At 55.3% G+C, this 14,265-nt stretch overlaps 1 protein-coding gene across 1 annotated transcript in view; it reads right to left on the reverse strand.

The window, feature by feature from the left end:
* Window positions 1-1,716: 1,716 nt before the first annotated feature.
* The window catches only part of CARD10 (caspase recruitment domain family member 10), a 26,812-nt gene continuing 14,263 nt past the window's right edge, over window positions 1,717-14,265 (reverse strand). Inside the window, exons 5-21 of the mRNA XM_035903217.1 lie at window positions 12,742-12,924; window positions 12,235-12,390; window positions 11,981-12,106; window positions 11,626-11,820; window positions 11,382-11,528; window positions 10,495-10,610; window positions 10,198-10,238; window positions 9,394-9,514; window positions 8,735-8,915; window positions 7,778-7,901; window positions 7,184-7,424; window positions 6,808-6,877; window positions 6,354-6,453; window positions 5,710-5,868; window positions 3,135-3,256; window positions 2,373-2,488; window positions 1,717-2,128 (exon numbers count right to left, since the gene is read on the reverse strand). Coding sequence (XP_035759110.1) covers window positions 1,921-2,128; window positions 2,373-2,488; window positions 3,135-3,256; window positions 5,710-5,868; window positions 6,354-6,453; window positions 6,808-6,877; window positions 7,184-7,424; window positions 7,778-7,901; window positions 8,735-8,915; window positions 9,394-9,514; window positions 10,198-10,238; window positions 10,495-10,610; window positions 11,382-11,528; window positions 11,626-11,820; window positions 11,981-12,106; window positions 12,235-12,390; window positions 12,742-12,924 — 2,406 coding nt within the window. The 3' untranslated portion in view covers window positions 1,717-1,920. The remainder of the gene's footprint in view (window positions 2,129-2,372; window positions 2,489-3,134; window positions 3,257-5,709; window positions 5,869-6,353; window positions 6,454-6,807; window positions 6,878-7,183; window positions 7,425-7,777; window positions 7,902-8,734; window positions 8,916-9,393; window positions 9,515-10,197; window positions 10,239-10,494; window positions 10,611-11,381; window positions 11,529-11,625; window positions 11,821-11,980; window positions 12,107-12,234; window positions 12,391-12,741; window positions 12,925-14,265) is intronic.

The raw sequence follows: 14,265 nt of genomic DNA on the forward strand, positions 1-14,265 counted from the left end.
CCTACAAAGAGGCAGGCTGTAATCTCCAAATCCATGCCAGGGTAGACAGGAGCTTGCTTTGGGACTTGTCTTCTCATCAGCTCAACAAGAGTCCCACTTTGTTTGCCTGCAGGGCAAGCGCCCTCCCAGGGGGCTGGCTGCGCCGGGATGCTCGGGCTGCAGCCCCTGGAGTGGATGGCATTTGGGAGCTTTCATCTGGAGCCATGCGTTACACCAGTTCCCCCATCCCAGGAGCAGAGCTGCGTTGCTCCAGGGCAGAGCTGGGACTTTGCTCTACATTTGAGTGACTGCAGGTTAAAATCTTATCGTTTTCTTTCCTCCCCCCTGTTCACTCTCGTCCTCATAAAAGACACAGGCAACTGGTTTAGAGCCTGAAATAACACCTCACAGGGGACCCGTGAAGATCAGCAAGTTAATCTTTACTCAGAGCTTCCAAAGTGCATGGCACTAGCAGTGCCCTAATCGCAGGGGCAAGGAGGACACAGAAAGGACTTGACTCTTTGGGGCTGGTTGCCCATCTTCTCCCATTGACCCTAGGAGCAGTGGGCTCAGCCCTCTGCCTGGCCTTGTGCCCCATGGAGCCCCCCAGAGCCACAGACTCCATTTTCCTCTTGCATGCCCTGGAAAAGACCATCTACCATCACCTCTGCATGGCACAGGTATCCTGGCACCCTTTTCCCATAGCAGGACTGATAACAGTGATTGGTTAGGCATTGGGACCGTGCTAGGGGGGGTGAGCACAGCTGCTGCTACCCAAGCCCTCCATCTGCCTTCTGCCAGAGTCTGAACCTGCACTCAGCCCCATGTCAGGGTGAGAACAGCCCCCACTAGAGGGGCAAGAGGATCCCCATTCTCCTGGCTGTGTGGCTGGGCTCAGTCTTGCTGTTGTCCCCCAGGAGGACAAGGTAGCTGGCTTGTCACTTCACAATAACAAGGGCATGGAGGGATGCGAAGCTCTAGGGACCTCAGCCAGACACAGCAAGTGAGCTTTTCCCTGGCTTTCCCGGAGTGACCTGGCCAACATGAGCACTAGGGAGAGGCAAGGGGCTGAAAAACAGAGGGCAGGTAGAAATGGGAAGGAGCTAGGTCTGTGGCACGCTCAACCTGTCCTCTCCCCACAACCCTTGCTGCCCTACAACAGCAAGAGCAGTGCTCTGGTCTTCCCCTGGGAGGGCTGGGTGCTTGGGCCTCAGCTAGAGGAGGAGAAAAATACCCCATCATGCATGACCCAAGCCTTCCCAATAACACACAAGCTCATAGCCTGCCACCCATTCCCATTATGAATGGTATTTAATTCTCCTTTATATGTGGTTTGCCAATAAAAGGCTCCATTAATAATTTACAAGCAATAAAGAGTACAGCTCCTATAAAACGAGGGTTTGTTGCAAGCTTAGTGTCACTCCAGCCGCAGCAAGGCATTGGCGCATGAGCCGTGCTCCCCGTGCCGCAGGGCCAGAGGTGAGGTAGACAGGGGAAGAGAGGACCCAGAGAACACAGTGCTGCAGGGCAGGGGAGAGGGAGGTGATAGGAGAAGGGCTTCAAATGTGTATGAGAGATGCTCCTACGCAGGCTCATCCCACACGGTTCCCCCACCTTTCCCATCTGGCGATCTGAGCACGTACCAGAGACAAGGGCAGCCCAAGGTGATGTGGAACAGCCCATAAGAGTGGTTTCCACCATGATGGTGGAAGACGTCTCTCCAATAAAATACAGAAAGCTCAGACTGGGGAAGCAGCACATATTACTCCCCAGCTCTTGGCAGCTTCAAGAGGACCAGAAAGGCTACTCCTGGGGGCCTTTTCTGCTGGCATGCCCTCGGGGAGGAAGGACACGCTACCTGGAGGAGCTTGGGGAGGCAGGGACCTCCGAGAACATCTCTTGAGGTTGGTAGCTGGCAGTGCCCACTCTGCTACCCCCAGCTCAGTCGTCGCCCTCCTCAATCCACAGCGGGCGAGTTTGCTCCTGGAAGATGCAACCCCGAACCACCTTGGGCAGCTCTTCAGCGTGGCTCCAGGCATGGGGCTCCACGCGAGCCCAGGAGCACGGCAGAGTATGGAGAGCCTGCTCCTCACCGCGGCACACCTTCAGCACCTCCGAGTCCCGCTGGCCTGCCTTCCCCAGCAAGCTCCTGGGGAAAACACAGGGACAAGCAATACCCTTGATGTAGAGAGACGGGGTGGCAAAAACATGCAGGAACTCCCTCACATGCACAGAAAGCCAGTTTTCCTGCCCTTTTTCCCCTCAGAGTGGCCAACCCCAACACACGCAGCTAGTGCTCCCATCCCAATCCTTGCTTCTCCCTCTGAATAGAGACAAGGGCTTCCCTCTCCTCCCGCAATACCATACATCCATGCCACTCTGTCTTTTCTTACCTGAGTCCTCTAACGTTCTTCTCGGTGACCTCGACATGGATAACGATGGGGTATATTTCACTTTTAATTAGATCCCTCACACTCTGAACTCCCAGCTCTAGCAGACAGTGTTTATTCTGGAAGGGAAATTGAATAGATTTACTGATTTAAATGGAGAAAAAATAACCCCAGCCCCTGACAGTTACATTAAATCAAACCCCATACTGTGAAATATCATTGCTTTTCCAATACTAATTCCATTAAATATGGGATTTACGGACAGGGCCAAGAGGGAAGGGGAGAATTAAAGGGAAGGGGACAATTAAAGGACAGGGTCACCCACTCCATCACTGCCAACCCAACCCAGGAACCCACTGAACCCCTCGCTCAGCCACAGCCCATCTTCACATTCCCTTTGTCACCATTGTCACCTGCAGCCCCACATTTCGTCGTCTGCCCTAAGCAGGGCCATTGCCACTTTGGCAAAGATGAGGAATGTGAGAGCAGGGAGGCCATTTCTGCGTAGGGCATTTCCCACCATCTCCCCCACGAATCCCCAGTTGCCATTTCTTTCACCTGAGCTCAACAGAGACTCAGGGGAAAGCCCGTATCTGCTGCTCCCACTAAGACACCCCCCAAATTACACAGTCTCCAAGCGAGCAGCTCCTTCTCTATCACCCCACTGCTCTCCCTCTTCCCCCGCTCAGCTGTCCCCTCCTCTCCTCCAGTCTGAAAGGGGTGCCCCATCCTGGCCCTCTCTCCCTGCACCAAATAGCTCAGCACCTTCGCCATCACCTCCCGGATCATGCGGATTCGCCCGCTCTCCCTCTGGTCCTGGGGGGCAGTTCTAGACACAGGGTGCTCCTGAGCATGGGTAGTGCTGGGATCCCCTTCTGCCAGCTTCTCTGTGAGTCAAGAGGAGATACAAAAAGGGAGACGTCAGCCCCTTCTCCCTTTTGCATGCACTTTCTACCTCAGATCCCACGTCTGCTGCCGTGCTGATGCTTATCACGTTCACTGTTTATGGATTCTGGAGAGTGAGTCTAATTATACAACATTACACATTGGCACGGATCTCCTGCAGCTTTCTGCGTACAGAACAAGCAAGATATCACAGCTGAAGACACCTTGCAAGAGCAGCACTCGTGTTGCAGTACCGCAGCAGCCTAAGCCAGCTCTAAGCCATTATCCCCCCTTTCCCGCTGTCCCACCCTCTCTGTAACAGAGCATGGCAGAAAAATAATCACTTCATTTTGCCAGGTAGGTTTTCTGCAGGGCTTGAGAGCTGCAAGGGCTCGTAGATGGCTCCAGTGAGCGGCAGGGCTGGGGAAGCAAGAGGAGCATGCATCTTGGTGGGGGAGAGTGGGAGGGAGATGGGGGGCAAGTTGAACCTCCTTTTGTTGGTGGCAGCCTGAGCCACCTCCCCCTGCTCGGAGGTAGAAGGACAACACCCAGCAGCCAAGCCAACACCAGGCAGGAGATCAGCAGAGAGGTGATGCAAAGCCATGGGCTTTGCAGCCCGGTGTGGCTGAAGCAGGCGCTGGGCTCTCCCTGCTGACCGTGCTGCCCCGGGCAGCTGCCCACACTGCTGCTGAAACACGAGCAGGGAACCTAACAAGGCTTTTGGGAGCTGCTCACCCTTAAGATAGAAATAAAGTAATGTATTTAGGAGAAGGCTGGTTTGGAATTAGGTCCCAAGCATGTTCCAGCTCTCCCAAGCCCCAGGCTGGCTGGGCATCCTCTGCTACCACTGCCTGGTGGCACAGGTACTTCCCAGGTGGAGCTGGATCCCACAAAGCCATCGGCTTCCTTTAGGGACAGCAGGCTCCCGTGGAAGCTGGGCTGGCTTATACTAACTCTGCACTGACTGGGGAGTTCTCCAAGGGAAAATACAGGCAGCAAAGAGAAATGGCTTGGGGCTCCCAGATCACCCTCCTTCCCTCACAACAGGCAAAACCGACAGGGGAGAACGGAGTTTTTGCCCTCCGTGTAAAGTCCCCAGCCACAGTAATGGCTTGGAAGCATGTCCCCATGCAATGTGAGGAGGACCCTGCAGAGGGCTCAGCAGGACAGGATATATGGCCAAGTGACTCAGATAAGGAGCCCAGTGGCCAAAATTTGCAGAGCCATCCTTCTTCAGCAAACCAGAGATTTTTCACTACCTCCATCACCGACCCCCGAAAACTCATTTTTCAGGCCTGCAGTTGGCAAAGGGAGAACTCTAAGCACGGGGAAAGGAGAGAGATGGAGAAGGGAGGAGGAAGGGGGAAAGGAGTTGTTCTCTGTGAAAATTCCCTATGGGAAAAAAAGCCCTTTCCCCAGCAGCCTCTGCAGCAGCATGTCAGCCTCACACTGCTGGCAGAAGGAAGGGGACAACAGCACTAAGGCTGGATCCTCTCATTCCTGGGGAGCATGTCCCCATGCAATGTGAGGAGGACCCTGCAGAGGGCTCAGCAGGACAGGATATATGGCCAAGTGACTCAGATAAGGAGCCCAGTGGCCAAAATTTGCAGAGCCATCCTTCTTCAGCAAACCAGAGATTTTTCACTACCTCCATCACCGACCCCCGAAAACTCATTTTTCAGGCCTGCAGTTGGCAAAGGGAGAACTCTAAGCACGGGGAAAGGAGAGAGATGGAGAAGGGAGGAGGAAGGGGGAAAGGAGTTGTTCTCTGTGAAAATTCCCTATGGGAAAAAAAGCCCTTTCCCCAGCAGCCTCTGCAGCAGCATGTCAGCCTCACACTGCTGGCAGAAGGAAGGGGACAACAGCACTAAGGCTGGATCCTCTCATTCCTGGGGAGGAAGAGCTGATACAAAGTCAACCTGCTGATCCCACTTCAGCCAGGGGTTTCGTCTCTGAGAAGAGCCACCCAGAGCGGCAAGGCAATGCCATCGTCTCAAGGGAAGAGAGAGGATCCTCATGCCCCAGGAGACCAGAAGGGAGGGCTGACTTCCCCATGGGCCAAAGGGATGATAGGACACAATTAAAAATAGGAGGGAACACCTTGCAGACACTCAGCCCAAAAAGGTGACCTGTCAACAGGTACTGTCTGGGAAGACTGAGAGACCCCCACACTTAGCTGCTGAAGAGACATCTCACGTGATTTCCAAGGGTCCCGTGTGAACACATGTCATACTTCCAAGACCCAGAGCACCTTTTCCCTGAATTTGGCTGACCAAGGCCTCCACAGAAGTAACCTCTTTGAGCAACATCTTAGCTTCCCACTCTCTGGCTAAGAAGTGGCAGGAGGTAAAAGGGGAAAGCAGCCCTTGGAAGTAAGAGGCTTGCATACTTTACCTCGCTCAGCCACAGGCTCCTAAAACAGCCCTGGACATGTCAACCACTCATTGCTGCCTACCTGCTGGGCAGACATGGAAGTCCAGGCGAGAGGTGGGCAAGTCCAGTAGGTTCCTGATGAGCCGCGGTGCAATGCAGTTAGGTGACAGCACCACGGGACGGGGTGTCTTGACCACCACAGGGCGCACCAGGCTGTAAGGCTTCAGGTTCATGTCCAAGTCTGGAAGACAGGAATGAAGAAGAGAAAGCCAAAAGGTGAGAACATGGGAGATCAGCCTGTGACCAGCCCAACCCATTCTTCCTGTAGCATCTCCTCATCCTGACTCATGGAAGCACCTACCAACCATCCTATGTCCCAGGAGAGATCCTACCCTGGATACAACACTCACTCACAGGCAGATACCCTGGTTGTAGCCCCCCCTCACCCATTCCCTGGGACTCCCTTGAGTTACACACCAGTTTATTCTCCAGAAAAAGTTGGATGACCCCAAGAACCACAAAAGCAATGGAAAGCCCCAGAAAACCAGGGGAAAGGAGCAGGGGCTTTAAATATGCCCAGGCTTCCCAAAATCCTGTTAGCAGATTTATAAGAGGGATCCTGGGCATAGAGACTGAGGCATCCCAGATGCCAACATCCCTTTGGTGCCCACAGGGGACAACAGGGTCTCCAAGAGTGATAGTGTAGGCACAGGGGTAACAGCTCACCTAAGCAGGGCTCCAGCCACAGCTGCTGAGCGGGCTGTTCTGGGCTCCTCTGTGGTTTGGATTTCACCAGGCGCAGTTGGTCCAAGGCCCGTTTCTTTAGCTGAGAAGAAAGTGAAGGTAATAAGGCTAAGAGCATAGACCATTTCATATACACACTCACACACAGAGCTGGCTGCAGAACACTCGATGGCAAAGGGGATGGAGCACACATACAAAAAGCACGGGACTGGGTCTGCCACCCATCAGGTTCAGTCTGGGAAGTGGGGAGGGTGTAGGAAAGCAGCCATAGAGCAGTAACACTGCCTGGGCTATAAGCCCCTGCTCTGCTTGCGAACCCAGCTGCCACCTCTATATGAGTTTGTTTACCAACAGAATGGGGCAGATTGCATGCCAAGGTCATGGGGTGGCCACAGGCACACAACCACAGCTCCCGTTGCTGCTTCCTTTGGCTTACATTATTTCTGTGGCCCCTCTGCTGCCCAGGCATCTGGCCCTTCTCCTGGATCTTCAAAAGCTGGTGAGCCCTGAAAAGACAGAGAGGTTGCACGCAAGCAACTCTAGAGCCCCCAGGGACTGTAGCCTGCTGCGACCCTCTTTGCCGAACCCCACAGAGACCAGCTGAAGCACAGGCATATCAAAGCCCTCACTCAACCTCCCAGTCTCTCAAGGGCACCCAAACGCTACCACACTGGTCCCCCAAACAAGGCTTGGGCAGCCCACACTACTGAGAGGCCAGTCTGCACCCCTTAGGACGCCTAGGGGATGGTCACCACAGATAAATGGGGCAGGTACCCCAGGTACCCCCTTGCCTTCCTCCTCACCCTGGTTACCTGCTGTAGTTGGGCACTGTCCCTTTGTCCAGGTCCCGCACGGTCAAGGGATCAACGCGGGAGCAGTACCACTCCAGCCGCCCTTTGTGCATGGTGTCCGTGATATGGAGGATTTCCCGACACTTGACGCACAGCGCATAAGGGTCTGATGGCTCCAGGAGGGACAGGTTGGTGCGTACATAGAACGAGTCTCCAGAAAACTTCTTCCCTTCCTCCAGGGCTTTCCGCAGAGGCTGGTATCCTGGAGCAGGAGATATAGGTCACCACAGGTGGGGACAGAGGAGACAACTGTCACCGATAAGATAGCCAAGTCCCCAGCACAGCTGTGATGCTATGGATCGGGGTGGGGGGTGCAGAGGAGGCAAACAGACAGAAGGTCTGTACCTCCATCCTGTAACTCAGAGGATGCACAAGCCACACCAGACAGGGAAAGCTACCGGAGCTACGGCCAACCCCTGTGTCAGACATGGTGGCCTAGGACCAAACAGGAGAGGAGAGAGAATAACTGAGATGTACCTCCAGGGCTGGGCGGAGGGTCTAGAAAGGGAGGCAGAGAGCTCAGGCTCAAAGCAGACCCAGCTGCCAGGGCTTTACCTTCCAGGTCCAGCTGAAAGACGAGACTAGAGGGTTCATCCCAATGCAGCAGGCTCAGGTAGGCAACCTCCCGCGTGCAGTTCTCCAGGGAAAGCACCTCTTCCTTCAATGACGGCACCCTCAGCTAGCAAGGACCCAATGCTGTTAGACTGAAGGGCTGGAAGAGCAGGCTCCCCCTAGCTCCCTCACCCATCAGGGTAACACAAGAGATGCTATGGAGCAAGGCAACCCCAGGGAAAGCTCTACCTGAGGACAAGGCATCCTCAGTCTGCCTCTGGTTCCCTCTGCCTCTGAAATACCTGCTGCCAGCCACCACCACCCCGTCTGATGGCGGGCTGCTGTGAAAGCAAACGTGCGTGCATGAACGTGTGTGGGAGTAGGGGCGGGAGAGCTGGTTTATTTTCAGTTACAGGTGGGATATTAATTCAAGCAGTGTAGCTGTATTTCAAGTGGTGTCATTCTTGCCAAAACAAACGCCCTTCCCTCACTCCAGGAGCTTACTTCAGAGCAATTATTCTCTATAGCTCAGGAGGGTCACAAAGGCCTGAGAAATCTTGCTCCAGAATTGATTGCTTTGCAACAGGCATGTGCGAGATGCAGGATACAAACTGCTCTGAAATACTACAAGGTGACAGACAACTCCAGGGACATATAGCCATAATGCTGTCTCAACTGAGTTGACTCCTTTTGTCATTTCTCCCCTCCCACAGCTGAAGGAAGTTTTTTTCAGAAGGTCTCAGCATTTTTACATGCACAGGTACATGCGAGTGCCACGAGACCTAGATGGGCGTTTGTGCTGCATAAACCTCTAGGCAGGGAGCAGCCCTGGGAAACACAAGAAAGGGAGGTGGACTTCAAGCCGGGTAGAGGTCAGCTTGCACTGGGGATCACTCCACGCTGCTTGCATCATCCCAGGTGCCTTGCAAACCCACAAAGTGAGCCCGTTCCCAGACTCACCTCAATGAGCCGGCACCCTTCCCTGAGTCCTGCATCCTCAACCCGTGAGCCTGGCTTGACCCACTGGACGTAAATCCCTGTCTTGTTCCCTCCAACGATGGAGATGTCTGCTCCGAGCCTCTTCTCCTGCGGTGAGGGGTTGCTGGGGTGACCCATGCTAGTAAGCTGTACCACCAGTGACCTGGCAAGGAGAAACGCCAAGTCCAGCAACTGCAGTTTGCTGCCTTTTCTAAGAACCGGTCCCCCATGCCCTGTGCCCAGCTGCGGGGTGTTTATTGCACTGAGCACCGAGGTGCAGAGGTCATCACCAGGGCACACACACAGGGCTTACGAACCCCCACAGCCCATTCCATCCCACCAGCCCCAACACCAAAGCCAAGCTGGGTTCCCATGGTCCTGTCCCCACCTAGACAGGCGTGCGTCCAGCTCAGGGCAACACCCCCACCCCTGCCATAACAAATGGGACAGCACAAAAAACTGGAGCCCCGCTAGGAAGCCAGGGCTATAGGATCTTCTTTTCTCTCCTCTCCCACTAGCAAGGAAGACCCCGCAAGGAGGGAGGCAGAAAGGAAGGGTGTCCTGAGCGTGGTCCCCCAGCACCACGGAACATCCCCCCAAGAAGCCAGCTCAGAGCGCCTAGCTCAGAGAGCAGCAGTCACCTCCTGGTGACCTCTTTGTGGCTGGGAAGCGTGGACAAGCAGATCTCCGACTTCACCCTGACGTAGGTGCTGCTGGAAGAAGAGGAGAAGGTCCCAAGCGAGGTGCTAGCAAAACCACTACCTAGGAAAGAGAGCAAGAGGGAGAGAGGGGGCACATCACCTCTCCGAGCGCTGCAGGGAGCTCACGTTCTCAGGGTGGCAAGGGTCCACACCCCCCTCCTGGGCATTTTCTAGCACCTGACAGGGAAATTGAGGCTTCAAGGAGGCTTTGACGAGTCACCCTCCTGGAAAGGGTTTCCCATGTCTCCTGAGAACAAGCAAATCTTTGCTTCATCAGCGTTTTGGTCAGAAAGCAGCAGCAGCCAGGGCCACCTAGATGCGGCCGGAGATCAGCCACCAGCACCTACCACAGGACCTGCCAGCACCAGGAGCTCCACTCCATAAGATTTACAACCCATCACCCAGAACCAATAACACCCCAGGGCAAAGGCGTTTCTCGCTTCTGTTACCTACTCCCTCAGCTCCACATCAAGTTCTCCATCAGCGCAGCTCTCCACGAATTAAACAGAGCTGATGTGAATAGCTACCTGCTCTGCAGAAGAAAAGCCAACTTTTCCAGCTGCTGTGCCTGGCATAGCAGCAAGGGGGACATGTGGGTCCACAGCACCCTGGTACAGGTGCAGAGCCCTTGGAGTGAGCTGCACAAACCAAAGTCATGAGGGAGGGTTGGTTGTCCAACCCCTGTTCCCACAGCCACCACTTCTTTGTAGCTAAGCCCTTTGGGGAAAGCCCCTACCCTGGTACCTGTTGCATCTTCAATGCTGCTAAAGGAGCCACAGGACAAGCTACAAAGGAAACACAAAGGTGAGCTGTGAGGCAGCAGCTTTTCCAAAGCCAGTTTTTGCAAACCATTCTCAACCCCATCCCCACAGCCTTCCCCCACTCCCCAGAAGCACCCCCACAGCCAGCACACAGCTCCCAGCCAGCCTTCTCACCCTCAGTCCCTGCTCCAGGCTCCCCCCTCCCCTGTCAGCCTGGTCTCCCTGGCCCCCCATAACCCCCACGGAGGAGACACAGACTCAAGCAGGCCCCATCAATCACCTTTTGTAGGGCATGCAGCTATCTTCCCGCTGCCGCCGGAGGATGGAGCCGATGCAAGGAGGGAAAGGGAAGGTGGAAAGGCGGTTGATATCCTTCTCGCTGTCAGCAGTCCCCTCCTTGGGCAGAGTGAGAGAGAGATGCCTGCTGACACCAACACCTCGCCCCTCCCTTTGGGCTAGGTTGCAAACAGCTCCTAGGGTGCCAGCTGCCTCTTCAGGGATCATCCACATCCCCCCAAACACTCTGGGGCACCTTGTTTTCCCAAGGAGAGAGCACGGGTGGAGATGCATGACACTGCATCCCCAACTTATTGCAAGGTACAAGCTATGGGAGTAGTAGCAGATGAAGGGATGAAGGCAATACACAACCTTGTCATTACATCTCACTTTTAGCTACCGCACACCCAGAGGTGTGAGTAACCTGTGGGACAACCCATTTTAGGGTGCTCTAGGATGAGAGTTCAAAGAGCCAAAGGGAAGAACCTGACTCCCTTAAAAACAATACGATGCTGCTGCAGGATTTGAAAGAGCTAGGATTTCTCCCCCAGCATATGTAGATTAATCAGCTTTTTGGGGAGGATAACATCCTACATGAGGCTGTTGATTTCTAGGGTATCATAAGGGATGAAGAGAGTTTCACTTCCCTCTCTCTCCCACCCAGCTGAGGGCCGCACACTTCGGTGCAGCATTGGCCAGTTTGTCAGAGACTGAGAGAACAAAGCTTTGCCCCTGGGATCCACTCCCACCTTACACACCGCCCCATGCCCAGTCTTCCACTGAGCCACAGCCCCACAATGAACCCGCTCCAGTATCTCCGTGCCATTCTTGAGCAGTGTGGGTCCCCACTGCCCTCAGCTGAGGGTCAGCATCTCATGGTCAAGTGCTCACCATGCTCTGAATGGCCGAGTCCCCTGGGAATGGGACAGCAGAAACCCCCAGCGCATCCCCAAGTTCATTCGCAAAGCTGGAAGGGTTGTCTACGAGGCTCCAGGTGCTGCTGAGGTTGGAGCAGAGGGAGTAGGAAGAGCTGCATACCTGGGAGAGAAGGGACCCATCATCCCATTGTGGCCCCCAGAAATCAGTCCTGACCCCTCTGCCTTCTGTATTCCCCTTTCTTTCCAGCCACCCTCACCTTGCCCAGGCTGCGGCTGCCTTGGCACCGCTGCAGCTGTGCCTCCAGTGTGCTCTTCAGCCCTTCTGCCTGGCTCAGCTTGCTTAGGAGCTCATCCCTCTCCTCCTCCAGGGCCCGCACGCGCTTGCGGTACTGGTCCTTCTCGATCAGGCTCTGGGAGTATTGTAGCTGCACCCCATCGCGGCTCTGGATTGCCTGCGAAGAGCCAGGCTTAGAGTGAGAAAAGGCAGAGAACTGCACTACTAATCTCCACCTCCCACCCTGGCATGGATGAAGAAGATCCACTAGGGAAGGAGGAGGTATCCAGAGCAGAGACAAAAGCCCTGCTCCTGCTGGGAGGTGGAGAGCAATTCACCTGGTCCCGCTCTTTTTCGATCTCCTCCAGCTGCAGCAGCACTGTGTTCATACGGTGCTTGTAGAGATCACAGTCCTTCTGTAACGTCCGGTACTTCAGCTGCAGATCTTCCACCTCCTGAAGGTACTGGCAACAGCAAGTAGCGAGCATTAGCCCTCCTGGAAGTGACTGCTGTGGCTTCCCAGCCCCCTCCCTCCCCTCTATTCCAGGCCCTGCCCAGTGTGCAGGGACAGGGGCGGTGACGGGTGCTCTACCTTATCCCTCAGCTCTTCAGCCCACTGCAGCTCATTCTGCAGGGAGCTGAGTTTCTGGCAGAGATCCTGCCGGTCGTCTTGGGCTTCCTTCCAGTCATGCTCCAGGATGTCCAGCAGGATCTGCTCAGAGCCTGGCACTGGGCCCTCGCTGGGTGTCTAGGAGGCAAGAGGGTAATGTCACTGCACCACAAGCACGGAGGGAGCACAAGCACCAGACCAGGGCAGTGACAGGCAGACTGGCACGACTGCCATCATCACTCCTGCATTAATCTACTGTGCTCTCCAAGGCACAAAGTCACACTTGTGAGCACATCCAAGAGCCACAGAGCTGGAAACAAGGACCCGTCACTGCCCAGACACAGAAGCCACAGCAGCCACCACAGCCAAGCAATATGCCCAGAGGAAGGGGTAGTGATTTTCCCCATCCTTCCAGTGCCCATGTCACCAGCACTTGGGGGTGCATCAGGACAGGAGGTGACCTGGAGCCTGCCCTGCCCCGTCAGGTACCTGCAACATGCCCTGCAGCTCCTGCAGCGATGCCGTGAGCCGCTGGTTCTCAGCCCACAGCTCGGACACGGCGTCGGGGCGGCCCCGCTCCTCCGCCTCTCGCTGGGGCAGCGTAGATGCCTGTTTCCGCAGCAAACTGCACTCCTCCTCCAAGCCGGCCACTTTGCATTTCAGCTGGTCCACCTGCAACCCAGGGAGGAAACACAGTCTGAAACACATGGCCCTGCACCTCTGCCTTAGCGGGAGAGTGGAGCAGAGAGGACGCTGGGCAGAAAAAGGGTCTGGAGGCAAGGAAAGCAAGGGCTGGGCAAACACGTGAAGCACTATCCTACCATCTGGCCAAGGTTAGCACAGCTGCACACAAAAGCTTTTCCCTGCAGGGCAAAGGAGGAAAATGCACTTGCATAAGCGCATTCAGTCTCAGGATCCCTCTCTTGGTGCGACAACTTTCTTGCTACCTCGGGGCATCCTCAGCGCAGCTGGCCTTGACCCTGGGTGGACCAGGGGCCTCTGGTGCACTGCCAGGGCCAGCAGCTACAAGTCTCTCAAAGGCTTCCTGGCTCCTAGAATAGCTGAGGAACAAATTTGCAGTAGAAAAATCCACTGGAAGCTATCCAGCGTGGCGAGGTCACTTCTGGCCTGGGAAGCGTTTGAGGTTCAAGCAGCTGGAGGCTGCAGGGTACCACAGATGCATCATCACACCCCCGCCTGCTCTCACACTCCCCCACCACCGTGGCACTGGAGACAGGGGAGGCCAGTTACTTTTAGGAGTAAGGGAGGTCCTCACAGACCTGTTATGACTGATGAGGTTTATCAGAGAACCAGAGTTTCACAGCCAGGTAAGGCTTTGACAGTAAATGGGGCAGAGGAAACGTATCAAAGCCACTGAGCGCTAAGCAGCACTGCCAAAATTGCCAAGGAGGGAGTCGGGAACTGGATTACTTCTGCAAACCTGCCCAAAAGACCTAGAATGACTTTCGGGGACCAGTCACATCTGGACCCTGGAGCCAGGAGTGAAAGGCACACTGGGACCTGGTGGCCCACCCTGCTTCCAGGGGAATTTCTCCACCCCACAGTCACCTGCAAGCGATTTGCCTCCCTGCTCAGAGGAGGCCCAGGGGAGCTGGCATTAGCAGCAATACCGGATAAAAGGTAGGGGAGGATCCTGGGGCTGGCAGAGCGGGATGAGGAATGAAAGGTAACCATGGGGCTGCGCGAGAGGTCCAGGCCCAGACTGGTGGGGGGAATGCCAGGAGGTAGCAGAGCACCGAGGAAACTGGCTTATGAACAGGTTCAAGGTAGGGCTGTCCTTGCCCAGGCAGGAAATGGGTGTGTGCTCGCAGGAGGTGAGAACTTGGCAGCCGGAGTGCAGTGTCATGAATTCCTTCAGGTGTGTGGCATGAGTCTCCTGAACGTCATGAGAGAGGCGAGAAGGCGGTGGGGAGCGGCAGGGGGGGAAAAAAATGGAGTCTGGGCCAAAACGCCTCCATGAGTGGCGCGGCGGGCTGGGCAGCTCCAGGCAGC

This window comes from Egretta garzetta, unplaced genomic scaffold (genome assembly GCF_000687185.1).
Source record: "Egretta garzetta isolate BGI_Z169 unplaced genomic scaffold, ASM68718v1 scaffold51, whole genome shotgun sequence".
NCBI classification, from domain to species: domain Eukaryota; kingdom Metazoa; phylum Chordata; class Aves; order Pelecaniformes; family Ardeidae; genus Egretta; species Egretta garzetta.